Source organism: Diceros bicornis, chromosome 7 (assembly GCF_020826845.1).
Source record: "Diceros bicornis minor isolate mBicDic1 chromosome 7, mDicBic1.mat.cur, whole genome shotgun sequence".
Taxonomy (NCBI): Eukaryota; Metazoa; Chordata; class Mammalia; order Perissodactyla; family Rhinocerotidae; genus Diceros; species Diceros bicornis.
Window position 1 is genome coordinate 82,872,696 of NC_080746.1, and position 26,326 is coordinate 82,899,021.

The window sequence follows — 26,326 nt, forward strand, 5'->3', positions numbered from 1 at the left end:
GAGGGGCACCAGGCACCAGGATCCTCAGCACCTTGCACGGTGCCTCTGGAGTCAGAAGGTCCCATTGAGGGAATCAGCACATGCGTCTTAGTCAGGTTTCTAAGATGATGCCTTCTTTCAAACTATCTTTGTTTAAAAGTAATTGTTTTTATACACCTTTGTTTAAAAATCATCTTAAAAGTACATTCAATTCCCATTATAACTCATAAACTAAATAAGGGAGGGAGAGAGAGATACAGAGGGTTGGAGATGGATATAGACAGAGACACAGTGACAAAAATGGAGAAAAAATGATTTTGTTCATTATGTTTGAAATTCTCTCTCGGCTAAATACCTCGCTGAGTTCCCAGTGTGACTATTCATTCAATGTTGCTGATTACTGACCACATGCCAGGCACTTGACCAGCTTCCGGTGCTCTAAAGTCAGACATTGATTCCTGCCCCAAAGATCTCACATTCCAGGAAGGAACTACAGTTAAATAAATTAATTTATCCAACAAACATGTATCTTTGTTGCTGTACAACAAATATCCCTAAGAACAGTGCCTGGTACATAGCAAGTACTATGTATTTGCCATTATTATCTTATTTAAGATTTAGTACATGGTATTAATAATATTCATTATCAGGAACTCACTCTTAAAATGAAATCAGGCTAGCAATTTTTCATACTATAATTTTCAACTTCTCAGTGAGGCATAGAAAAATAAGAAAACTCACAACACACTGAAAACTAAGTTTGATCAATAAATACTTTTCAGAATTCTAAAATTGTTCCCATTATCTTCAAGGATGCTAGATTAGATTGCAGAAAACAATGTTTGCCCTGATTCTGTATTCTTCATGACTAAGGAGAACTCCACTTCCCTTAAGAAAATAACAAAAGACGTGTGTTCTCTCTACTACTGACAGCCTTCTTTCTGGGCCAACACGTAACTGTTTAAACCAAAGTCTAGGCAGCCACCCTTCAGTCCAGGGGTTCGACTATTTTTGTGCTGATTAGAAAATTGATTCAGTCCGTTCCTCCCCTGCAAATCTTTATACTTCCACCAGATTGCAATCAATGGCAACCTGCAAGGCAGGAAGTTTAGGGGAAATTGGTGGGGTTCCACAGAGACCTGGAGTGTACGGCCTCACAGACAAAACGGTAAATACGGGAGAAAGAGAAAGCGCCACAGTTGCAGGAGATGCTGTGGATTTTCCCAGGGCTACATCAGATCAGAGCATCGGACGGTAAACCACGGGCATAAGAGAAACTGCTGCCTCAATCCAGCACGCTCATGAATATCTGCTAGAAATTGGGAATTGTACTGGGAGCAATGCCCATCCACCTGCCATTAGCTCTAACTCATTATGCAAGATCGTGGATAGCATCAAGGCAACTCAACTACCCACTTCACGAACATGTGGTCAGCATCGATCTCTCTTTGTTCGAGGATAAGTAAAAAGGAAAAGAAATATGGGATCTATGGCAAAATGTTGTCAAACAAGGGAATGAACGTATTAACCTAAAGCTCAAAAAAGAGTATGCTTTCTGGAAATAATTTACCTTAGGAACAAGAAAAGAAAGTATTTAGAAACTGTTTGGCTATCTCAATATGATGCAAAAATACAGACTCACTAAAGAAACAAGTACAGGTCAAGAGAAAACAAATGAGATGAACAACAGCAATACAGGGAGCAACACCAGTAAGTTTAGGTGAAGATGGGTCCAGGTGTGATAAGGAAGGGCTGCAAGGACGTTAAAAATCATGATAGTTGGCCAAGCACTTATACTCCTAGATATTTACCAAAAAGAAATGAAAACGTGTTCACAAGAAGACTTGTACAAGTATTCTTAGCGGCTCTATTCACTATAAACTCAGAACATCCCAGGTCCGTCAATAGAAACAGAAGTTTAAAGAAGTGGTATATCCATACAATGTCATACTACCAGCAATAAAAAGGATGAACTACAAAACAACACGGATAAATCTCAAAAACATTATGCTGAGTGAAAAGAGTCTTACAAAAAAGAGTGCATACTGTGTGGTTCCATTTATACGAAATTCTAGAAAAGGTAAAACTAACCTATGGTGGAAAATATCAGAATAGTGCTTGCCTCTTGAGGGGAGTGGGAGCACGGATTGACTGGAATGAGCAAGGGAGAACTTTCCAGGGTGACAGTAATGATTTTTATCTTTCTTGGTTGAGTTACACAGGTGTATGCATTTGTCAAAACTCAACAAATGTATACTTAACATTTGTCCATTTTATTGTAGGCAAATTTTACATAAAAATCTTTAAAAAATTATTGAATTCTAGTTAATAATATACATGCTAAAATAATTAGTGGGAAGTGTACTGATGTCTGCAATTTACTTTTAAATATCAAATATATTATGGATTAGTGGATGGATAGGGAGCTGGATGAATATGTGAAAAAGAAAGTTTAGGAAAATATTAATGAAAAATCTACGTGGTATAATATGGGAATTTATCATAAGAATCTATGAACTTGGCTGTATGATTAAACTTTTATAATAAAATGTAAGGAACAAAACATAACAGCAGAATTAAAGTCATTATTGTTAAGACATTTAATTTGTGGAGAACTCACAGTAACATTGAGAAAAAACTTGAGTTCTTCAAGTATGCAGATAAGGACAAAGTTAGGAAAATAAGAGAAAAGGTGAAGGACATGGAGAACAAACAACCCAAATTAGGAGAACATTTAAGAATAAGGAGATGATACAACTGTCAATATTTGTAGCCAATAACCACACTTACTAGAAAACCAATTAAAATTTTGAGAATCAACAAGAGTTGGGTAAATGGCCAGATGCGTGCTTTACAAAACAAGACAAACAAAAAGCTACAGCTTTGCCATATGGATAATAAACAGTTCAGAATATATTATGGAAAAAGCATCCCATTCATAATATCAATAACAGAGAAGAAGAAGAGGAGGAAGGGGAGAGGGAAGAGGAGGAGAGCGAGTGGGAGGAGGGGAAAAGCCGCAGGAGGAAGCCGTGAGTGTGATTAATATCTGGGATAGGAACTCTGATATTAGTAAATGGAAAAATAAATGCTATTGCTAGATGGCAAGCTTACACAGATGTCAATTCTTCCCAAATACATTTTTAGATTTAATGCAATCCCATTGGGATGGGGGGTGCAGCTAGATGATATACAATAAATTATTTTAAAGTTAATCTGAAAGAATAAACAAACATGAAGAGCCAAAATGTTTTTTGTAAAAAAAGAAAACAGCTGAAAAATTTAAAATTTTAAACTAAAAGAAAAGTGACAGTTACTCCACCAGATATTTTAAATAAAACAATACAAAGCTAGAATATAAAACAAGACGGTATTAGGCCTGCAATCGATAAATTTTAAATTTAATTTCATGTATATATTATGAAACATATTCTTATGGATGAAAGAATTTTATATTGTATATTATCATTATTAAAAATATTAAAGCCACTGAATAATATTGGATTAATTAATGATGCTGAGAAAATTAGCTATATAAGACAAAAAACAATTTAGATCCTCATTACAAATCATAAATAATTTAAACATATTGAATATTAAGTATGAAATATAAGATTACTTACAATCTATAAAGAAATATATAAATGGGTTTTGGATGAGAAGAAGTTTGTAAGCATGAAAAAAATGGATGAAATAGTTAAAGAAATGATAACATATATGATCAAATAAATATTATAATTTCTACACATCAAAATGTATTTTAAAAAGATCTAGAAGACATTCTGCAATATACTAAGGCCACATTTCTTTTAAATATGAAGAGATTTTACAAACAAAATTTCTAATATCTCATCAACAAACAGCATAAATAGATTCTTCACAAAGAAATACAAATGGCTACTTATCTGAAAAATGTTCAAATTCACTATGAATCAAAAAATGTAAATTAAAGCAAAAATGTGATGTTATTTTGCCCATGAATTTGGCCAACTTTTAAAAATATTAATATCAAGAGCACGTCACCACTCACTGCTGCCACATGTAATATTAATTGGAACTTGTTGGAACTATTTTTCTTAATATGGATCAAGAATTGTCAATGAATTTGTGTTATTTGATCAGGTAATTTTCTTTTGGAAGTTTGTACTATGGAAAAAAAATTACAGATTCAGTTAAAGATTTCTGTATGTGAGTTTCATCACAAAATATTACAAAAAATGAAAAAAGAATTCAAAAAGTAACAACATAAAAATGAGAAAATAAGCCATTTTATAGAATATTAAGCAATCAGTCAAAAACCATGTTTTCAAAGAATACATACATGACACAGGAAAATGCTCACTAAAGTATGCTAGGAGAAAAAATAACCAAGAACAAAATTAGATGTAATTTTATTTAAAAAGAACATATATTTTCCAAAATTACCTACATTTTCTATAATGGGTAAATAAGCATATAATTTGTTTAAACTTAAAAAGAAGCAAACTTTGTAAAACTATAATTCAATATGGTAAGTGCTACAGTGATTATAAACATAACACGCAATTGTAAGATTAAGCAAGGAGCAGTTATTCTTTGAGATGAGGTTACTGGGAGTTCTGTAATAAAGGATTCTTTAGAAAAGAGTTGGGTTTTATTAGACAAAGTGACTGGCCATGGTGAGCAGAACATCTTCCCATGTAGAGGGACTAAAACAACCAGTACACAGCATAATCAAGAGATGCTGATGGGATGGATCTAGAGTGTAGGGTGGGCACAGAAGAGTGCAGAAAATAAGGTTGGTGAACGGTGAGCTAGCTGGCCATTCTTTCCTGGTACCCGTGGAAGGGTAAGAATCCATATGTTAGGGCCGGCCCTGTGGCTTAGCGGTTAAGTGCACGCGCTCCGCTACTGGCGGCCTGGGTTCAGATTCCGGGCGCGCACCCACGCACCGCTTGTCTGGCCATGCTGAGGCGGCGTCCCACATACAGCGACTAGAAGGATGTGCTACTATGACATACAACTATCTACTGGGACTTTGGGGAGAAAAAGGGGAAAAAAGGAGGAGGATTGGCAATAGATGTTAGCTCAGGGCCAGTCTTCCTCAGCAAAAAGAGGAGGATTGGCACGGATGTTAGCTCAGGGCTGACCTTCCTCACACACACACAAAAAATCTATATGTGAGATTCCGCATGGATCTCTGTGCATTTGTGCCTCTCAGTGTGTCCCGAACAGCTTGTGCAGCACTGTGACATGTATCCCACGTACATTTCATGATGTGGAATAGAAGCGCCACTGGCTGTACCTACATAAGCCTTTACTGATCCAGGTGCTCAGCTTGTCGGAGAGATGGGGAAAATAGCTCTTGACGAAATCCTCAAAGGTCACCGTTGCTAAGGCGTTGATGCTGGCAGCCACGGTGCTGCAGGGAGAGAAAAGCGAGAACATAGTCCAGGCTGAAGAAAGCTGACCAGCCTGCCCTGTCATCCGGGGCAAGGAGACAAGGCAGGGCTTTAGAAAACACAGATGCAGACATATATCCTTCTTCCGGGACTCCCGAGGAAACTCACGCCTGTCTACTCACTCTTCAAAGCTGCTTCTGTGCTTAATGCTCTTTGATTTCTCCCTCAGACTCCAGTGAAGAAGCTGGGCTTTCAGGCTCTAACTTCCCCTAATCCCTCTTAACAAGATGTTAAACGGGTTACCGGGCAGTAGCAGAGAGATTGTGTGTGTGTGTGTGTGTGTGCGCGCGCGTGTGTGTGTTGGGTTGGACTTGAGGCAGGAAGTAGTGACTACCCTCATCTAGGAATCAGCACAGTTTGCCACTCATTAATCATTCATTCGTTCATTCTTTCACACCATGTATGCATCCGTTCACTCTGGGTACCAGGCATACAATGGTGAACCAGGAAGACGTGGACCTTACACTCTACTTGACAACACAGATATTTAACACCCAATTACACAACTGATTACCATGGTCATGAAGGAGAATAACAAGGTGCTGTGAGAGGATGTCTTGCAGAGATCTAACCCCCCCAGGATGAAGTCAGGACATTCTTCCCTTTGGAAGTGACAGTTAGGATAGGCACTGACAGGACCCATGCAAACTGGGGGAAAGATGGTCAAGAAGAGAGGGAAAATTGCATTTAAATGCCTCGAGATGGAAAGCTTATTGCATTCAACAACCTGAAGCTACCAGAGTGGCTAGAATGCACTTAGTAAGAGAGAAAGGGGCAAAAGGTGAGACTCAGAAGCAGGCAAAGACCACAACTGCGTGAAAGCTCTGACGTTCTCTCTGTGGCTTTCTGACCAGAGTTCAGTCTCATGGTCTAAAACTCGCCTAGGCGACAGAGGACTGGAAGTTGGGGTCTTCTTTGCAGAATAGCCTGAAAGTTTATTTAATTCCTCAGATAGATCAGGAATATTTTAGCTAGTAGAATAGATATCTATATTAAATTCACATGATGCAAAGTCACAACCACAAACAAAGTTCTGGAAAAGAAACAAGCTGATGAACAAAGGCTGGCCAGCTGTGTTTTAGTTTTCCATTGATATTCATTAGCTAATTACTTTGTTGTCCTCCCATTTTTGAAGACAAGCTATAGCTGTGCCAACAGCATGGAAGAAAACTGAAACTTTTTCTTTTTTCTGTAACACAGGATAATAGTGTCATTAATTTTAGCTGTAGGTTACTTTGGTTGGAATAGTTCCAGGTAGATCTTGTGCAAAATTTAAAAGTTCCTGCCCTAAATGACAGATACAGCAAGTAGAAACTTCCCAAGACCCATTTCTGGAAATTGAAACTCTCAGTACTTGGAGGTGCCATTCTCATTTTCCTGAGAATCGAGGCATGGTATATATTCCCTGCAAGATTCCTCTTCTGTCTGCAGCTCCAGGAAGGTCAAATCAAGGAAGGAGACTATCAAATAAAAGGAGCATCCATGCTCCCAACATATACGTCTCCAACTCCATCATCTGAAAGTTTCAGACATTAGAGTTAACCCTTGAATCCACTGGGAGGGAGCAAAAAGCTGGATTTGGCCCAGAAGAATCCAATTTGTAGAATCTCTGCTGGGTTGCTTTTGCAGTCAGGTGCATTACCCATAGGTCAATTTCTCAGATTCTAAAACTGCTGCAAGATGGTGGACATCTTTTTTTTTCTTCTCCCTCAACCACTACTCTTTATTCTCCTCCCACTCCTGTCTTCCCCTTTCCCATCCCAGAACCCTCCCTAACGTTGTAGCAAAGGTAATGTGTCCATGTCATGTGCTGTCCCATGTGTCCATTTCTTGGAATTTTTGGACTTGAGATCACAAGAGTTAACCATTCTCTTATGGGGGAATACCTGTTGACAGCTATATTCTCCAGTCTGAAGAGAGTCAGCCTTAGAGTAAGAAATAAAAAAAATAAAGGTCTGTACAGAGGGACAACATAAAAGCTAGGGTGTCTCCCCTACTTGTGTTTGGTCCTCTGGTGCTCATCATTTCCGTCCTTAGTTCTCCTGAGATCCTAATACCAGCACCACAGAACAATCTCACTCTGTGTTACTGATGCAAAATCCTAAAAAGAATATTAGTAAAAATAATTCAGCAGTACACTAAATAAAAATTACACCATAAGCAAGTTAAAGTCACTATATAACTTCCAGGATGTTCCTATTTTGGAAATTTGTCAACGTATTAATATGCCAAAAGTTAAAAAAAGAAAAATATCCATTTCAAAAATGCCCGAATGTTACTGAAATACAATATCTCTCCCTCATAAAAATTTTTCCTAAAAGTAGAATAAATATATGCATTTTTTTACAATTTTAGTAATTTTATATGAATTTTCTTAAATGTAAATAATATCTTTGAAACCAAAATTTGATAACATATTTAATGGTAAAATCCGAGAACCATTCCCCTTAAAGTACATGACAAAACAAGAATTTCTGCTATCCCTCAATCACTTATCACTGTTCTCAAAGCACAATTATATAGGAGAATGAACATAGAAGTGTAACTGTTAGAAAAGAAAAACTTAAAATATTTGCAGATATCATGATTTCAGTACAATCAAATCCTGAAGAATTAACAGAAAATAGTTAGAAAAAGAACTCTAGATAGCTAGGAAAATTCTACTAAAGAAAAAGTAATGAATAAGTTCCAGCCTAACAGATATTAAATTGTATTTTAAAGCATAGTCATTAAAATTATTAATATTGGCGTAGCTGTAGACAAATAGACCAAAGGAATATAAAAGAAAATCCAGAAGAAGTCCTGAATACATAGACAAATGTAGAGGGAATAAAAATAGCATTTCAAGTCAGTGATGAAAACATGGCTTATTTACTAAAAATAATGGGACAACTGGCTACTAACATAGAAGGAAAATAATGCAGGAGCTCCTCTTCATTTCTTATACCGTGTGTATAGTCTAGATGATTTAACGATTTTAACATTTAGTAAAATGATAAATACACTAGAATGGTGTCTGGGTGAATAGTTATAATGATGGAAGGGAGAGGCCCTTCTCAGTATGATATTAACCCAGAAACCATAATGGAAAAGCATTGATTAATATAAATTAAAATCTCCATATACTCAAAACGACCATTAATAGAGCAAATACACAGGACAAACAAAAAAAAAATGAGACATTCGTCAACAGGCTATTTTTCTTGCACGTAAAGAGGAAAACAAAAAAAATTAACAGAGAACATGAACTGACATTTTACAGAAGAGACATACACATAGACAATGAAAGTAAGGAAAAGTAGCCAATTCCGCTTATGATCAAGGGAATTCATAGTAAAATTAGTTACCATTTTTTACCTACCAAATTGGCAAGATTAAAAGTTTGATAGTACTCGGTATGGATAGCAGTGTGCAGAAAGAGACACTCTAGCATTTTCTTTTCAGTGTATAAACTGGTGAAAATTTGTGGCAGTCACTTTAACAATGTCCGTGAAAAGTTTAAATGAATATGTATTTTGACACAGTAATCTCACTTCTTGGAATGTAGCCTCTGCATATCTTCGCACAATTTCAGAAAGATATACACTGTAGTGTGCTATAGACTGAACATCCTGTATGTCCTCAAAACTCACATGTTGAACCCTAATCCCCACTGTGATGGTGTTAGGAGGTGGGCCTTTGGGAGGTGATTAGGTCATGAGGGTGGAGCCGTCATGCATGGAACTAGTGCCTTTATATAATTAGTCTCTTTTATAGAGACTCCAGAGAGCTCCCTCGTCCCTTCCATCATGTGAGGACACAGCCAGAAGACTCCCAGGTGTGACCCAGGCATCGGCTCTGCCGGCATCTTCATCTTGGACTTCCCAGCCCGTAGAACTGTGAGAAATAAGTGTCTGTGTTTATAAACGACCCAGTCTGTGGCACCTTGTTATAGCAGCCCGAACAGACTAGGACATGGCGTTGTTAGCTGTGCCTTACACTAAAGGACTGGTCAAATATATTACAGTGGATTAAAAAAAAAAGGGTAGATCTACTGATATGGAAAGATTTCTAAATTATATTAACTTAAAGAAATGAAGCAAGATATACAATATGATCTCTCCTTTGTACACTAAAAAATATATATATTCACATAAGCAAAGAAATTTTCTGGTTTATTAACAAGAAATTATTAGCAGTGGTTAACTCTATGGGGTGAGGTAAAGGATTTGAGGAATAAGATATAGAGGTTTTACTTTTGTCCTCTGGTACTGTTTGAATTTTGACCCTGCTCACTTTCTATCCTAAAATTGGTCTTTGATCCATCCTATAATTGATTCTGAGCTCCAGGAAGGGAAAAGAGGCTTGCCCTGCCAGCTGACTCTCTGCATCATGAGAGAGAGTGTCCCGCCTAAAGAAAAGTGAGGACACAGGCTTCATGTTTCAGCACACTGCTCTCGGCACTGCCTCCCCGCCTCCTCCAGGTCACCATCATCTCTCACCTGCATTAAGACAAGTCCCGCCTATCTGAGCACCCCTTTCACCACTCCTGCTTTTACCATGGTCTCTTCCCCACACAGGGGGGGACTGGGTCTTCAACTGGATGACATCACTCAGTCTCTTGCTTCAAATCTTCAGATGCCTTCCCATTTAACCTGAACTGCAAACTCTACCATTTCACGAAGGCTCTTCATGATCTGATGCCTGCCCGCCTCTTCAGATTCACCCCATCTGCTCTCCTTCCAGTTCCTCAGGCTTCAATTCTTCTCTTTGTTCCTCAAACACTCCGTCCATGTTATCTCCTTGGGCCTTGGTTTGTGCCCTTCCCCCTGCCTGTAAAGGTTCCTGCCTGTGCATCCTTTAGATCTCAACACAAACGTCACCAACTCAAAGAGGACTTCCTTGAAGACCCTATCAAAAGTAGAACCCTCAGCTCTCACATCTCTCTAGGACATCACTCAGTGTTTTCCTTTATACTATTTGTCATTATCAAACAATGTCTTGTTTATTTTGTTTACTTATATGTGGTCCATCTTCCACGTCTCTTAGAATACACACTGCATATGAGTGCAATGCTTATGTCAGTCTTGTTCTCTGCAGTATCCCCACTGTCACCAACTGTGTCTGGCACAACAAAACCTTCTAAAATATTTGTCAGAATAAATGTATGAATAATTTTGTGTTTAGAATAATGTCTGCATTTGGGGGATAGAAGTTACTAGCAGCCTGAGTGTGCTATTAAAGATGAGGGTAATGGACTGGAAAGGATAGATCTGCAGGAACACCTTGCAGCCGACTGAGAAGAGCCAGCACAGCGAGCTGCCTGTGTAAAGGTGGTGTGCAATCGTGGGGGCAGCTCGCATCAGACAGGGTGGAGAAAATAAACAGAGAGGTCTAGTGTCGGGGCAGACCTCGGCTCACCTCCTGCCTCTGCAGCTTACTGTCTCACCATGCTTGAGTAGCTACCTTGTTAAACCTGTTTCCTTCTCTGTAAACTGATGATAATATGAGTGAAGTTTCAGTATCAAATACTGTGTGACAACTAATGAGTAAACACAAATAAAACATTCAACAGGGCAGTCGACACACAGTAAGTACTCAGTGAGCACTGTGATCACTACCACCATCATCCTTGTCGCCATCACCATCATCACGATCATCACCACCTTCAGAGCAGAGTGTTGTCAGTATGCTCACCTCAGAGTCCCGCTGAAGGCACAAGCCACGAAGAGTCCCGGCAGGCCTGGCATTGTGGCAAATATCTCCATGACAAAGTACGGCATCAGCTGAAGAGGAGGCAAACAAGACGGGATGAGAGGTCTTGTCAGCAGTGGCTGAAATGTGGGAATGTAGCTTTTTAGCAAAAGGAGGGGGGAAAAAAAGAGAGAAAAAATACAAAATAAAGTCATAATCAAGCAGTTTGCACGGACTAAGGTTGTTACGTGCTATGAGGTTATGATCAATCCAATTCCATGGGTCCGAGGTCCAGCTGTAGGAGAGGAGAAGGGGAAGGAAGGAGATAGACATTATTAAGAAAAAGCGTTGGATGGACTCCAGAAGGTTCAGGAACTTTTAAAGTTTTTCTTATGTTTGGAATGTATGCTATTTTCTTGACTGTTTACCCTTAATGTTAACAATTAAACCCTGAAAATAAATGCTTAAAACGGGTCTTCAGGGATTCGAGGTATTATGGCTCTACTCTGTAGCCAGATTTGTGGGAGAGGAACCCCCACGGGACAGAGGGGACAGTTGAATACATAGGGAGGAGGAGCGGAACAATTGTGCCTCCTGAACATACTCTCCATAAATGGGGTTTCTGAAAGCACGTTTAATGTAGTATATTGGGGGTGATGGTGTTTAAGCTATGATGAGAAGACATGAGCAGAAGCATTCCAGAACTAAGGGTCATTTTGTTCAATTTGAGATTAAAACATCATTAATCAACTTGAGACATAGAGAAGAAAAGTGTCTAAAGGCAGCATCGACCATCAAAGCCGTGGGTTCAAGCCCACTGTCCACTCTCCCAGCCTCGCCCTGGCTCCAGGCCTGCCTTCAAGGTCAAGGTAATGTCCTTGGGGACATGCTCACTCCTCCGTATTAGAAACCGATGTGTGGTGATGTCACCCACGAGGAGAGGGAAGAAACCAAGTCCTCAGGCTGTGAGAAGCGGCTAAAGGTCCAGGCAGGAAAGAGAAGGACCCCACATTACCCATTGATGGCCAGGAGCACACACATTCCCGCCACTCCCCATGGGCCCTGAGGGAACACATACCTGGTCTGGGGCTGAGATAATGCCAGAAGTCCAGGGGTCACAGTCTCTGAAGTAGGAGTACATGATCAAGCCAGAGAAGACAGCACACAGCAGAATGATCCAGAGACCCAACAAGTTAAAATACAAGGCTCTAGAAAAGAACACATGGGTCTAGTGTAGCCTCCATTCCATGTGACAGTGTGGTGATGTCATTACCACATGGTGACATCATTACCAAAGACTCACAGTAAAATTTTTCTGGCCTTTTGCTGTAAAATAAAATCCTACAGACTTCAAGAATCGTTACATGTTATACTTTTGCATTTTTTTTTTGTTTAGGAACATTACATTTTTAGACTGATCGTGAACTTTGAATGACGTAGTTTTTCGATGAATTTTCTCTTGAAACCAAGAGCTTTTCTGCAAAGTTTCAAAATGTGGTATGAGATCTATTTTCTTGGATGAAATTTCATAGACCAATCACTCATATTATATAACTCCAAGTGGTTTCTCCCCACTCAATTCATGAGATTGTCAAAAAGCCAACTTACATTTTAACATCTTTTCTTCCAGAGGGATAATGAGGTAAATGTAGAAGTAGACAAGTTCTGGAAATATTCACTCTGGAGGTTAATTCAGATGAGATTTAAAGTTGAGTTTTCTTAAAGACAATAGAAAGTATGAAAAACCTAAGGTCATTTTACCCTCTTCTTTGGGGTAATTCTTTTTATTCTACAACATACAGATATGCTTAATTCCAGTTGGAGTGTTTTTGCAGGATCCTGTGGTTATTTTGTATTCATTACTGTCCTCTGAAAGTCAAAATGTTACTCATTTTCTTACTCTCAGGGAAGACTGGAATGTCGACTGGCCTTGTGCTGGTCTGAGAGAGCACACCTCACTCTGGAGAGAGCCGCGGGGGTCCAGGCAGAGACAACGCCCAGTGTTGTCTTGGATCTGGCCATCGTTTGCAAGGAATCGGATGCATCGACATCCAAATGAAAGGACACACATTCGTGTCAAAGCTCCCTGAGACCTCTGCACAGGGGTACCTGACTTTCAGAAAACCTTTAAATCAAAGTACTCACTTATGAAGCAAATATGTTACAGAATTATCCCATTTAGCAGTTTGTATTGTACATCATTTACGTTAGAAAGAGGTCTCATCTCAGCAGTTAGCTCCTTGAGAGTTTTCTAACCTGTTTATCTTTGAGTTTGGAGGGGTTGTTTCCCAGATCTCCTTTGGGAAGACAGGTGGTACCTAAGGTGATCAATACCCACAGATCACACTGGTTGTGCTCTTGCTGTCGGCTGAGCAGGCAAACTCTGTTCCTGCCTCTACTCAGGCCATCCCCCGAGAGGCTTCTCTGAGCATCTCCGCCTGAAATAGTCACTCCCTGCTCTCTCCTCAGTTTCTACTCCTTGCACTGCTTTACAACTTTTCAGCATCTATCATTGTCTGAAACTCTATTCATTTGTTGATTATCCGTTTCCCTTACTCAGACGAACACAGTGCTATGTCCCCAGAATATAAATTGTGCTGGCACAGAGCAGATGTAAAATTCTTTTATTTTTGGTGATAAATGATTGAATGAATAAATAGTGGACATTCAGTACAATGTGATCATGCTCTTTATATCATTTTTATTTATTTATTTATTTTTTGGTGAGGAAGATTGTCTCTGAGCTGACATCTGTGCCAATCTTCCTCTATTTTGTATATGGGATGCTGCCACAACATGGCTTGATGAGCCGTGTGTAGGTCTGCGCCCAGGATCCGAACCCACAAACCCAAGGCTGCTGAAGTGGAGCACGTGACCTTAACCACTATGCCACCGGGCCGGCCCCTATATCATTTATTTTTTGAAAAAGCCATTGGACCTGGAGTCAGAAGACTTTGTCCTTCACAAGGATGTGACCTTAGACAAGTCACATAACACTCTGGGGCAGAAACGTCATCTGTAACACACTTACTTTACTTCTTGTTATAGGACTAACATGAGGATTGAATGAGTAAAAATATATGTGGGTCTGTCAAAATATTGTAGGTTATATAGCCATAGAGAAGACATTCAGACATTACCCAAAACATTTCTAAAACGTCACAGTAAACTATGGGAAATGACAAACCAATGGCAAGATTGTATAGAATGTTCAAGTCCTTCTATTGTGAATTTGTTTTTCACTAGAAATGGACTTTGATTTTCTACAGGGCTAATTCTCCTGTTTGTAACTTAAGCCACTTCATTAATTCATGCAAAAAATATTTATCAAGCATCTCTATGTACCAGGCTCTGTTCTAGGTACTGGGGATACAGCAGTGAGCAACACAGAACCCCCGTCATGGAGATAATGTTCTGGGATTGGAGACAGGTAATAATCACAGAAATGAAATAAATAAATAAGATGATTTTAGATGTGATAGGAGATATGAGGAAAACAAAGTAAGGCAGTGGGAACAGAACACGAGTGACCGTGTGTGGGTGTGCTCATCTTAGCAGGGAGATGGAGTGGTCATGGGAAGGGTGGATAGCTGCATCAACTCCTCCCACCCTCACAGCAGCATCTGCTTCCGGCAGTCCTGAAGACAGACAGGGGTCTAGAGACAACAGGAGTGCATGTCAGCTTCCAGGCAGCAGCTCTAAAATGGCTAGGTAAGAGATATTATTTCTAGGTGTGAGGAGGATCTGACTTACAGTGAAGTTGTCTTTAGCGACTAATCAGCACTCTTGTCCATGCAATTAAATGCATATATAATGAGTCAATGGTGGGTTTAACCATGGCCACATCCGTGTGAAATTTACGGATCTATTTTCACCTACCTGTGTGGCAGGATGTATTTTTCCCCAGCAGCAGAGCTTTTCCTAAACTCTGATGGAGTGTTTTAATTACATCCGGCTCTCAGATCACTGAGCAGAGCAGTGCATTTCATCAAGTCTGCAGAGCCTCCAGGTGAGAGGCCGCCGGCAGCTGGCTCCCAGTGGCCTCCAGCGCCCCCTAATGACCTTAAGGCTCCAGTTGTGCGATGGAGAGCCCCACCACATTAGCCCCTCCAGCTGTGAGCACCTCAAGGGCACTGACCATTTTGACTGATTCTTCTGAATAGTATTAACTAAATCAATTTGGATTCTCTCTGGGAAGTCTTTTCTAAAGAAAATTTTTACTTTTTCATCTTTACTTATTCTCACAAAATTCCTATCATAGCTCTGGTCCCTCCATAGGAGTGGAGATGGGTGGAACCCAAGGGGCAGTCCTAAATGCTTGGTAAATTATGTACATTTCTTTCTTCATGAGTATCTCTCCTTTTCTGACAGTTTTCAGACCCATTAAATACTAATGCAACAAATTCCAAATTCCAAGCAACTAATATGAATGGAATTGCATTGACTTTGCTTGATTTAAACTGACTCACTAAATGAGGCTTAGAGATAGATACACAGACACAAACACACATGGGAGTGTATGTGCATGAGTGTGTGTATGCATACACACACACATGTGTATACTCCTCTATAAAGACACACAGACACACGCACGTATATATATACTCCTCTATATACACACATACATGCACATGTATATACTCCTATATATACACACACACATACATACATATACTCCTACATATATATGTGTGTCCATGTACATATGTTTGCACATTGTACACACAAGAATGACCATCTTGAAGCATTACTTTGTTTAATAAGTAATAAACATTTAATAAGCACAAAGCATTGTTCTTGACTTTGTGGGGAAAAAATGATAAAAAAAATACATTTCCTAACTTTCAGGTATTATTGCAGTAATAGAGAGAATTTAGGCATGTTCACAAGAAAAAGTAATATAACGCAAACACATAAGATTTTTTAAAAACTAGATTTAACAGAGAATGTCTATTTCACCAAAAGATTTTTCCCTTTAGAGATACAGTCAACTCTAGTTTATTTTAAAGCAGAAATTTAAATGAATTTTAATTTTAAATGAATTTTGAGATCAAAGTCACATTTGATCTTAAGTACATTTTCAGCAATTCAGCTATTTGATAAAGGATGATTATGTGTGTGGAGGGTTTGTTAATATTATTTATTCTAATAGGATATAAATATGTTACCAGAGATTTAATGGAATACTAGATAATGCTTTTATTTCTTCCTCCTGAGAGTGTGCAAAATATATAAGTAATACATTCCCTTCTGGAATTCAAGTTACAAAATGGCGAACCATATTCTGGCATTTTTATCTTTTATTCAGTCTGAATAAGAAACTGTGCATTGAAAGGATTTTAAAATCAGTTGTGGAAATATTCATAGTGGCTGTTTCTCATTCTAAGGAAAGTTAAGGGCATCCTGACAACTGGGGAGGGTGGCACCTTGGACAGCAACGATGAGGCTGAAATGCCCCTTTTAGAGGCAATTCTAGCTTATTTCTGCCTGTTTTGCAAAAAGTACATAACTTCCTTTGGTCCCCATTCCAGAGCGAAGGATGACTTGCAGGGCTTGGGAAAGGCTCGGCAAGCTGTCACCTGCTGGAGGCCTTCAGAGAAGGCAGGCCCAGCAAGACTGGGACCGGCCACCCCAGCAAGCGTCAGAGCCCGACAGCCTCCCCTCATGGCCTCCCTTGTCACCTTAGGTTTTCTTCTTTTTCACTTTTCCTTGGAAACTTTAAGGTATATCCATCGAAAGAAAAATAGTTGAAGAGACCTCATGCTGAATGAAATAAGTGACAGGAACCATCTCCTCACAGAAACTGTGAGTAAGAAATATGTGTTATTTACCTCTGCATTGCCACACAGGCACCTGATTTATCCTAGTAACTTCTCAATAAATGGAGGCAGCAAATGATGGAAAGCAAAGGCAGACAGATGTGAGTCCAAGCCCTGGCTCTGCCACTTCCCTGCTGACATGAGAGTAGTAAGGAGCCCTCCCAAAACTGTTGACAGGCTTAAATGAATCTTCTGTTTCTCTTTCTCTTACACACGCGCACACACACACACACACACACACACACACACACACACACAATAGGAAGCATATAATAAGTATCCAATAAGGGCAGAGAAAACATAGAAATGTTTCTGTATTAATAACTTACAACTTTGCATGCTTTTCTGTTTTGCAAGAGATGCATCGCTGGATGGTGGACTGGTTGACTCCGTAGATGCCAAGCCACGTAAAAGTGCCTCCCACGGAGATTGTCCAGAAAGTGTGCCGCCTGAGAGGATCCACGTCAAAGCTACGAGGCAGAGACAAGCGAGTGAACAAAGATGTCCCTTTGATGCCCAGATGTTATTTTAGGTGCTGCGGTCATGCAGCAAAATCTTTATAAAATATGGAAAAGTAGCATTGGCCATACTCGAATATATGTAGTCGAGATCCATTTCTTGAGTGCTCTAACACATTGTGTAATCCACCAGCATGAGATGATCCTTGAATGAGAACCGTTAAGAAGCCGACAATCATGACAACCATCTGAAACGCATCTGTCCACACCACTGCCTTTAAGCCTCCCTGAAATGGAGAGAATGAAGGTGAGTTCTCGAAAAAGAGGCCTGCAATTCTTCCAGTTCTTCACGAGCTCCCTGCCAATGCAATCATTCATTCATTCTTTCTTTCATTCAGCTACAGTCACTGAGCATCTTGTATGTGTCATGTACTATGTTAAGCATGGGAATAAAAACGGCAAGTGAAAGAGACAGGTTCCTTTCTCAACTTCATAGAGTTTATATCAACCTAGTGGGAGAAGCAGATACCAGATAATAATAGAGATATTTATTTAAACTGTGGACAGTGCAATTAAGAAGGACAGGTTAGTGTGAGAGCATATAGCAGGGAGCCCTGGCCTGGTCATGAGGAGACAGCATTCGAACTAAGTTCTGAAGAATGCATAGGAACTCACCAGGTACAGAGGACAAAGAGGAGAGGGGAGCAGCATGGGTGGAGGGAGGAGAGGCATGGCTGCCTGAAGAAATGCAAGAATGCTGGAAGGTACAGATTGAGGGATGTATGGAGCGCCGAAGGGAGGTTGCTGAATGTGCGAGAGGCCAGAACACACAGATTTTGACAAAGCTACTTAAATGACTTCTCAAGACCAATAAGAGAACACAAAGAGATTTAGGTGAGCGATTTTGTTTGTTTGTTTCACAGTAGGTGCAGTGGTGGTTGTGTGGACAGCAGATTGCAGGACCGTAGAAGAAAAGGAGCTGAGAGATGAGCGCAGAGTTCATTTCAGTGATCCGTGCCCAAGATGACAGACGTTTGAAGTAGGGTAGAGACGGAAAGAAGCTGATGGATTGGAAAGATATTTGGGAGGTAAAATCAACATCGCTTGTGATTGAAGGGATACAGGGGATGAAGTGGTGTGAGAATGGAGGGTAATCACCAGGGTCTGGCTCGTACAACTTGAGATTTTTTTTGGTAAAAGTGGTGATGGTGAATAAATTTTGGGAAGCTGGGGTGATAGAATACTGATAAAGAAGAAAAGAACTAGACAGGAATGAGGGATTCCAGATGTTCATGGAGAAGGGAGTGTTAAGAGCTAGAAGGTAGTCAGATAGTGAGGTGAGCAAACCAGATCTCAGGAGAGGAATCTATGGCAGAGCTCAGGGTGGCGTGATGAGGCGAGAGGTTAGAGTGGCTAACCTCTGAACCGGGCTCCTTGTTAGGGTCACTTGGGGAACTTGGAAACAAGCAAACGAAAAAACCAATGTCTGAGCCCCAACCCCAGAGATTCTGAATAAATCAAGGTCTGGGATGGACCCAGTCCTCAGTGTTCTTTGAAAGCTCCCCAAGGGATTGCAATGTACAATTCTTGTTGAGAACAGGTGGGCAAGAAGAAAGAAGGAAAGACACAGGCTGCTGGAGTAATCCAGGTACAGAATCCCTAGGACCACGGTGAAGGTGGATTGAGCAAATTGGGACAGATTAATGAAGTGATATATAAAAAAAGTGCTTTGAAAATGAGTAAGCACTATGAGAATGAAAGCACATGGTATTTTTAACGTTGAAAAATAGAATTATCTGCCCCGGTTGCTCCTCCAGAGTGTCAAGAACTTATGTGAAAAGATGACAGCCTTCGTCTTTGTCTTGAGAAGAGAGAAGACATTGGGGTTGTCCCATCATTTCTTTTGTAATTAAAATTAAAATGTAATTTCAAAAATAGACACTGAAGTCCCTGCCAGAGGCATTGTATTTGTATATTCTATTCAAATCCTGATTTGAGGAATAACCAATCTCTTACCACCTACTTCCTAAAGAGTGGTATTTTGATTTTCTTTAAAGATGGTAAGCCCTCCAGACCCAAATCACAACATCAGATTTTAGTGCTATGAAGACCAAATGTCAAAGACCTCAGTTTTCAGAGGCAACTGGGTGTTGGTTATGAAAAAGTATGCATGAACATGAACTGCAGCTAGACATGAGGCAAGAGACCAAACCACTTTATCAAATGTTTGTCAAAAGACAGACTATGGCCGCTGTGAAAATTTCTCTGACTTTATGACTCCTTCATACAGCAAGACTCACACAAACACACGCGCGCGTGCGCACACACACACACGGATCTATAACCCTGATTGCACCTTGAGTGTCACTTACATATTTAATCAGTCTGTGTTGTTTGGGATCTAGGGTTTACCTCACTAGATTGCAAATCCTTGGATGGCAGGAATCAATCCTTATTTTTTTAATCTATCCTGCTGGTTATCTTAGATATGCTATGCATCCACAGGATTATCCAAGTCAAGTGACTATAATACCAGCAAAAGTGTTAGCTAAATAAGCCACTATTCTGATGAGACCCTGAAGCCTCTAGCTTAGCTGGAGAGAGGAGAAACGGAACACAGGTGAGGCGAGTAGACATTAGATGGGTGACTGATTCACATAATAGGAGATTTTCAACATCATGCTAGGAAGCTCATACCTTATCCTGTGAACAATGAGAAGAAGAGAATTAGGTCAGTCAAGTGGCATGAAGAAAGGGATGTTCTTAGAAGATTAGTCTGACAGAGGCACACAGGGTGGGCTAAAGCAAGAAACCAATTAAGAGATAGTCAGTTTAGCTCATTTAGCTTACAGTGATTATTAAACTATCCAGACTTGTTTCTGACATATTACTTTTTGTTTTCCATTTGTTCTACTTTTCCATGCTTTTTTTCTCTTTTCTTCTCTTGCTTAAATCAACTGAGGTTTTGTTTTGTTTTAATTATTTTTCCACTTTGACTATTTTATTTAAATGGATCCCCTTGAAATGTCCCCATGAATTTTTAATTTAGAGTCTAAATTTAAGACATGTCTTACTCCCCAACAATTGGAGGATTATTAAATCCTTAAGTCTGATTACTCTCTTCCTGATTTACATTCTATTGTTGTTCAAACGAGGGTTATTCTTTTTCTTAATCCAAAAATTACATATAATAATAATAATGTTTGGAAGACATGATTCCACTGTTTCCATCTGCCATTGTTGTTGCTAAGAAGTCTGCCCTCTATGGCCCTAGCAAAGCATCCGGTTATCCTTCTACGGACAGAGTCCTCAGAGCAACTGATCTGCCACAGAAGTGGGAGGAGCAGGAGTCTATTTTTAACCTAAGTGGGAGAGGTGTGCCTGGAATAGAATTATAGGAGTGAGAATGGAAAGGAAAAAAATTAAGATAAAACTTTCTAGTGCAAAGAAATGGTGAGATTTGCAAGTATGAAAAAGAGAGATAAAAGCATTTTAAAATTGTATATTATGATATACGTTAAAAGAATATGTGATATGCACATAATGCCAAAATACAGAGATGGTCTACTTTCTGATAATATATCAATTACTGTATCTTTCTCTATAGAGGAAGAAAGAGAACCCAGCTGTCCGGGAACCACTGCCATATTCTGAGCTGGTTACTTGTCGCCTCTATATGTGTTGCCAATGACTCAGAAGGATAAAGATTCCCGTTGCAGGGGATGGCAAATAATAGGTGTTCAATGAATGTTTCTTGAACTAAACTGATTAGAACAATTATATAAATATATTGCCAATACCACTCAGGTTCCTTGGTTAGACACAGAGCATATGTAAAGCCAAATGACAAATGTAATCCAAGCTTACCCATAAGTAAGAGACAAAAACCAGCTGTGGAATCCCCAAGTTCACAACACATCAGCCATCTTTAACCACACAGACCCACATTGTGTATTCCTCAGCCAGTAGACAGGGAAGTATAAATGCTACCTGTGGTTTATAATCACTGTTAATGAGAAAATTTTTTTATCAGAAGTTACGTATGGGCACTTATCCTCTAGTCAAGGCGATATTCCTTTCGTTAAATCTTCCCTTAACCATGGCTTTCTCGAAGGAGCTCAGAACCCAAATTCTACTAAGGGTTGGTAAAAGAATTAAAAGAATTTTAAATAATATAACAGCACCTTCCTCAGGAAACAGTGAAAGATAAGCCAGCATATTTCTATTTCATTTTGGAACAGCAATTTCTGCTATAATTAGATGCCCTCTTGTTAGGATTTGCCCTCATCCCATATTAGGAGATAGTGCTAAATACTTGTTCACAGCTAGATACATACCAGTGTACAGTAGAACGTGCAAACAATTCCTGTTGCAAACACAGAGCCCCAGAGGTCAAACCCAGTCACTACAGAAGGAGAAAAAACAGTGAGAGAAGTTTCTCCGAGGGACATAAAAGAGCAAGCTTTATGAGGAAAAAGTCAGAAGATTTTTGTCAGTGTTCTTTGTGAGCAAATGGAAATCAAATTAGAGTCTTCTCATTAAATTTTCTCACCTCTGATAAAGGTTATTGTATTACATTATTATACTTCAACCCAGCCCATACATTTCAAGTAATATTAAAAGCCAATTGTTTCCTCCTAAGATTCTGGAGCTTTTAGTCTTTGCACTGTTTGTTTCTTAGCCAAGTTTGTCTGAGTTCTTTGGAATTACCTAAACATCAGCCGTGAGTTAATACTTCTCAATATAAGCACATAGCATGATTAAACTGAATATTGAGGACTTCCAATATTATTGGTGTCATTATGAAATTTACTTCATCTTTGTTTTTTCCTTTCCTCTTTATTTCTAGGATTTTATTCTCTTGAAAGTGTTACGTATAAATCTTAATTACTACAAGCACCTTTTATTGGTGCATTCAGATTATCTGCTTCATGAAATCATTGAGAAGGGACCATATAGTTTAGATGACCTTACTTAGTGGTTGTGCATATGCAATACCAAAACTGCCATCACTTCAGTGACTAAAAAACAAAACACATTAACACACAAAAAACAATCACACTGGGTGTTTGGAACTACGTGGGCAAAATCAAGTAACTAATTGTGTGCATTATTTTCAATGCTCAATTTTTAGAGATTTATGTTGTGACTACTACAGTAATTCAGAGCGCCCTGACCACGGGAGGTCTCCCCAACAAGATGCTTTATGTATATTTCTCCAGGGTGAGCGTGCAGGCACACAAATGGCGGAACGTAACCCAGGAGTGTCGACCGCTCACCTTGATTGAGCGCCAGAGCAGGAGCATACACCACCACTCCTGTGTAGAGAATCTGGGGAGAAACAAGGATGAGGTGAACAGTGAGAAAAGTGGCATGGAAAAGAAAACTGCCTAGAATGTTCTTCATTGACCTTGGAGTTGTATTTCTTTCAACTTGCTCACCAACATTTCATTCCTACCCACTCTAATTTTGAAGTCGTCGACCACTGTAACTTGTTTGCAGAAGGGATAATAAGCAATGGATGGAGGAAGAGGGTTGGACTTTTAAGATTGCTAAGAATTTTGAGGTTTTATGGCTAGCTACAGTGTATTTCTGAAGTACACAAAAATGGGCTTCAAGTTAAGTTTTTGATTCCCCCTTTCTGATGCACACATCACAACGACACAAACATGCTTTAGCAGTTTTGTGCAATATGGATTTGAGTGGACATGGAAGGATCTGGGAGGAGAGGGTCCCCTGCAGGGAAGACTGACGCCATGGGTGACCTACACAGTGAGTTCATCTTCTATCTCCCAGGACTGATGGAAGTGCGTGCAGGTCACTTTATTTTACATGGAATTTCACCCGTTAGAGATTCAAGTGAGGGTTTTGAAAGGCAGATGTCTACGGACAGGTCAAGGAGCATTGTTTTCCCCTTTTTCTCTCTCTTAAATCCTTCAGTCAGTGAGTGGGAGTTTTGATTAAGGAAAGGGAAGAAGGTTATCGTCCAGCAGAAAGTACTTGGTGAGTAGTAGGAGACGCACCCACGGTGTGCCACAGCAAGCGAGGGGCAGCATGAAGGCCCCCAGGGCCTGGAGGGAGGAGAGCAGTCCAAGAGGGAAAGTGGGAGTATTGGGTTGAAAATATTGTCTTAAAATTATTTTCAGCAAAACTGGTATTTCTCGTTCAACTCAGTTAACTAATAAAAAAGAAAGAAAGAAAGAAAAATAAGTTACCAGACCATTTCATATCCAAAGCAACTTGTACAAATTAAATGAGTTCGAAATAAATTTTAACAAAATGCTTTTTTTCCTTTGTGGTTTATGGTATACATTTGTTTGTTATTATTTGTACAGATGTATGGGTACTGTGCAATGGAGACAACTCTCGATGTAATCACGTATTTTGAAAGTGCTATCCTTGGAAGAACGTAGTTTCTTCTCAGTATCATTTCCACGTCTCAGCAGCCCTTATGCCTTACCGTCTGCACGATGTAGATGACTGTGGCTGCGTAGCGAACCAGCTTGTTGAATCGTAGTTGTAAGTACTAGAAAGAACAGAGAAGGATATGCGAGGAGTCAGCGGGTTTTACATAAGAGCTGCTAAGAAGGTCCTCTTTTTCCTGGTATTCCTCTGAGTTCAGTGCTTTGGATTTATAATGTGATTTTATGCTCTATATACTTGGGAGAACAGGAAAAAATATGGATTGTTTCAAGTCAAAACTATATTACAGCTCAATTCTTGCTCAAGCTTCTCATGTAGGTGAGAGAAAATAAGCGGCCTGCTTGAATAAAAATCCAGGTCTCCTGGCCTGGCACCCAGGGGTCTTCCTGCTGGATGAGCTGAAGCACGGTTTCCTTCTGTACCCCTACCGCCCCCCATTTAGCTCAGACCTTCATTTCTCCTTTCCCAGATTATTGTCGTAGCACCCTAACTGATCTCCCTAATTCTGATCCTTGCCCACCCATTCCATCAACCCCACATCTGCCTCATTGGTTCTCCTACAGCAGATAGGCTCTGATCAGGGCACTCTTCTCAAAATCTCAGCGATTCTCTCTCGTTGACAAAACAAAGTGCACGTCCCAGGCTTGATATTCCAAACCCTCTACTGTCTGAGCCACACCCTTCCTGTCTGAAGTCACACCACTAACTCTCATGCTATTTATTCTCCACGTGAAATCATTGTGCATTGTTCAACCAACATGCTTTGCGCTTTTCAGGCTTTTCCTTCCCCCCAAATCCACCAATTCTTCATCATCTTTCAAGAAGAGTGGGCCAATTGCCTTTGCTGTCCCTGCTCATACTTTCTCCTCTGAGCTCTTATGGCAACTCTACTCAACTTTTTTCATGGATGGTATCACTTGATCACCTGCTGTCTCATATTTTAGTGCTGGATTCATATATTTGACTGTATTTGTTTCCCATGGCTACTGTAACAAAATACCACAAATCTAGTGGCTTAAAACAACAGAAATTTATTCTCTCACAGTTCTGGAGGCCAGAAGTTCAAAACCAATTTCACTGGGGCCAAATCAAGGTGTTGGCAGGGTTGTTCTCCCTCTGGAGGTTTTAGGGAAGAATTTACTTCTTGCCTCTGAGTTTCTGGTGGGCACTGGGATTCCTCAGCCTCTGGCTCCATCCCTCCAGTCTCTGCCTCCTGATCACAGTGCCTTCCCTCCTGTCTGTCAAATCTCCTCTACCCCCCTCTCATCGATGTGATCGTACTTAAGGCCTATCTGGATAAACGAGGATAACTCCCCATCTCAAGATGCTTAATTTAACCATATTTGCAAAGATCTTTTTTTTTTTCTTCAATGATATAAGGTAAGAGTCACAGATTGCAGGAATTAGGACATTGATTTTTTTTTTTTTTTTTTGGAGAGGGGATGCATTTTTCAGCCTACCACACTTACTTTCTCTGATACATGTAAGCAGTGTTCTATTTTATTCATTTTTATATTTGTCTTTCAGGTATATATTCATTCAAAGAATATTTATTACCTGCCTTCCAGACTATGTTCTGACATAAAATGAAAACAAAGACGATATGGTCCATGCCTTGCACGATTTTACTGATTAGAGGAGGTGACCACTAACCAATTTATACCAATAAAAGTAAAGTTTCAATTATGATGTGTCTTAGAAGAAGAGCTACAGGGAACTGTGAACACAGCACATAGCTGGATCTGACTTACTGTTGGAGGTCAAGAAAGGTTTTCCTGAAGAAGTATTCCAGAAAACACTAGTATTTGTCTTCCAGTGCATATTTGTTTTTTTGTTTGTTTGTTTTGTTTTGTTTATTGCAGTAACATTGGTTTATAACATTGTATAAATTTCAGGTGTACATCATTGTACTTCTATTTCTGCATAGATTACATCATGTTCACCACCCAAATGCTAACTACAACCCATCACCACACACGTGTGCCGAATTATCCCTTTCGCCCTCCTCCCTCCCCCCTTCCCCTCTGGTAACCACCAACCCAATCTCTGTCTCTATGTGTTTGTTTGTTGTTGTTGTTATCTACTACTTAATGAGGGAAATCATACGGTATTTGACCTTCTCCCTCTGACTTATCTCACTTTCCAGTGCATATTTGTATTGATGAACCAAATAAATTTTAAATGTAGCAAATGACTTGAGGATTCGATTTCTTGGTAATAGTTGCTACTTGGTAGTAGTTCTTTCTCGTCTGAATTTAAGAAAAATCATTTTTATTAAATCAGAAGTTAACTACTCGTTTATGCTTTTCCTAGAAACGAGACACAAGCTTTGTTTCATGGCTTAAGGTGGGCCCTTCTTTGAACCCCTAGGAGGAGCTCTTCTTGGCAGAATTTTCACTCAGTTTCACACTAATCCCATTTCCCAACTTTTCCTGCTCCACCCTTCCCCCAAGTAAAGAACCGCTTTGTTTTCAGACCCTCTTCCTTCAGATGGTACCTTCAGTACACTGTGAGTCAGATCATAGACCAGCGG

General features: G+C 39.7%; 1 protein-coding gene across 1 annotated transcript in view; it reads right to left on the minus strand.

The window, feature by feature from the left end:
* The window catches only part of SLC5A12 (solute carrier family 5 member 12), a 49,229-nt gene that overhangs the window by 16,070 nt on the left and 6,833 nt on the right, over positions 1 to 26,326 (minus strand). The window contains exons 2-9 of the mRNA XM_058544706.1: positions 23,831 to 23,896; positions 22,650 to 22,701; positions 21,708 to 21,775; positions 17,503 to 17,657; positions 17,242 to 17,382; positions 12,172 to 12,301; positions 11,097 to 11,185; positions 5,268 to 5,380 (exon numbers count right to left, since the gene is read on the minus strand). Coding sequence (XP_058400689.1) covers positions 5,268 to 5,380; positions 11,097 to 11,185; positions 12,172 to 12,301; positions 17,242 to 17,382; positions 17,503 to 17,657; positions 21,708 to 21,775; positions 22,650 to 22,701; positions 23,831 to 23,896 — 814 coding nt within the window. The remainder of the gene's footprint in view (positions 1 to 5,267; positions 5,381 to 11,096; positions 11,186 to 12,171; positions 12,302 to 17,241; positions 17,383 to 17,502; positions 17,658 to 21,707; positions 21,776 to 22,649; positions 22,702 to 23,830; positions 23,897 to 26,326) is intronic.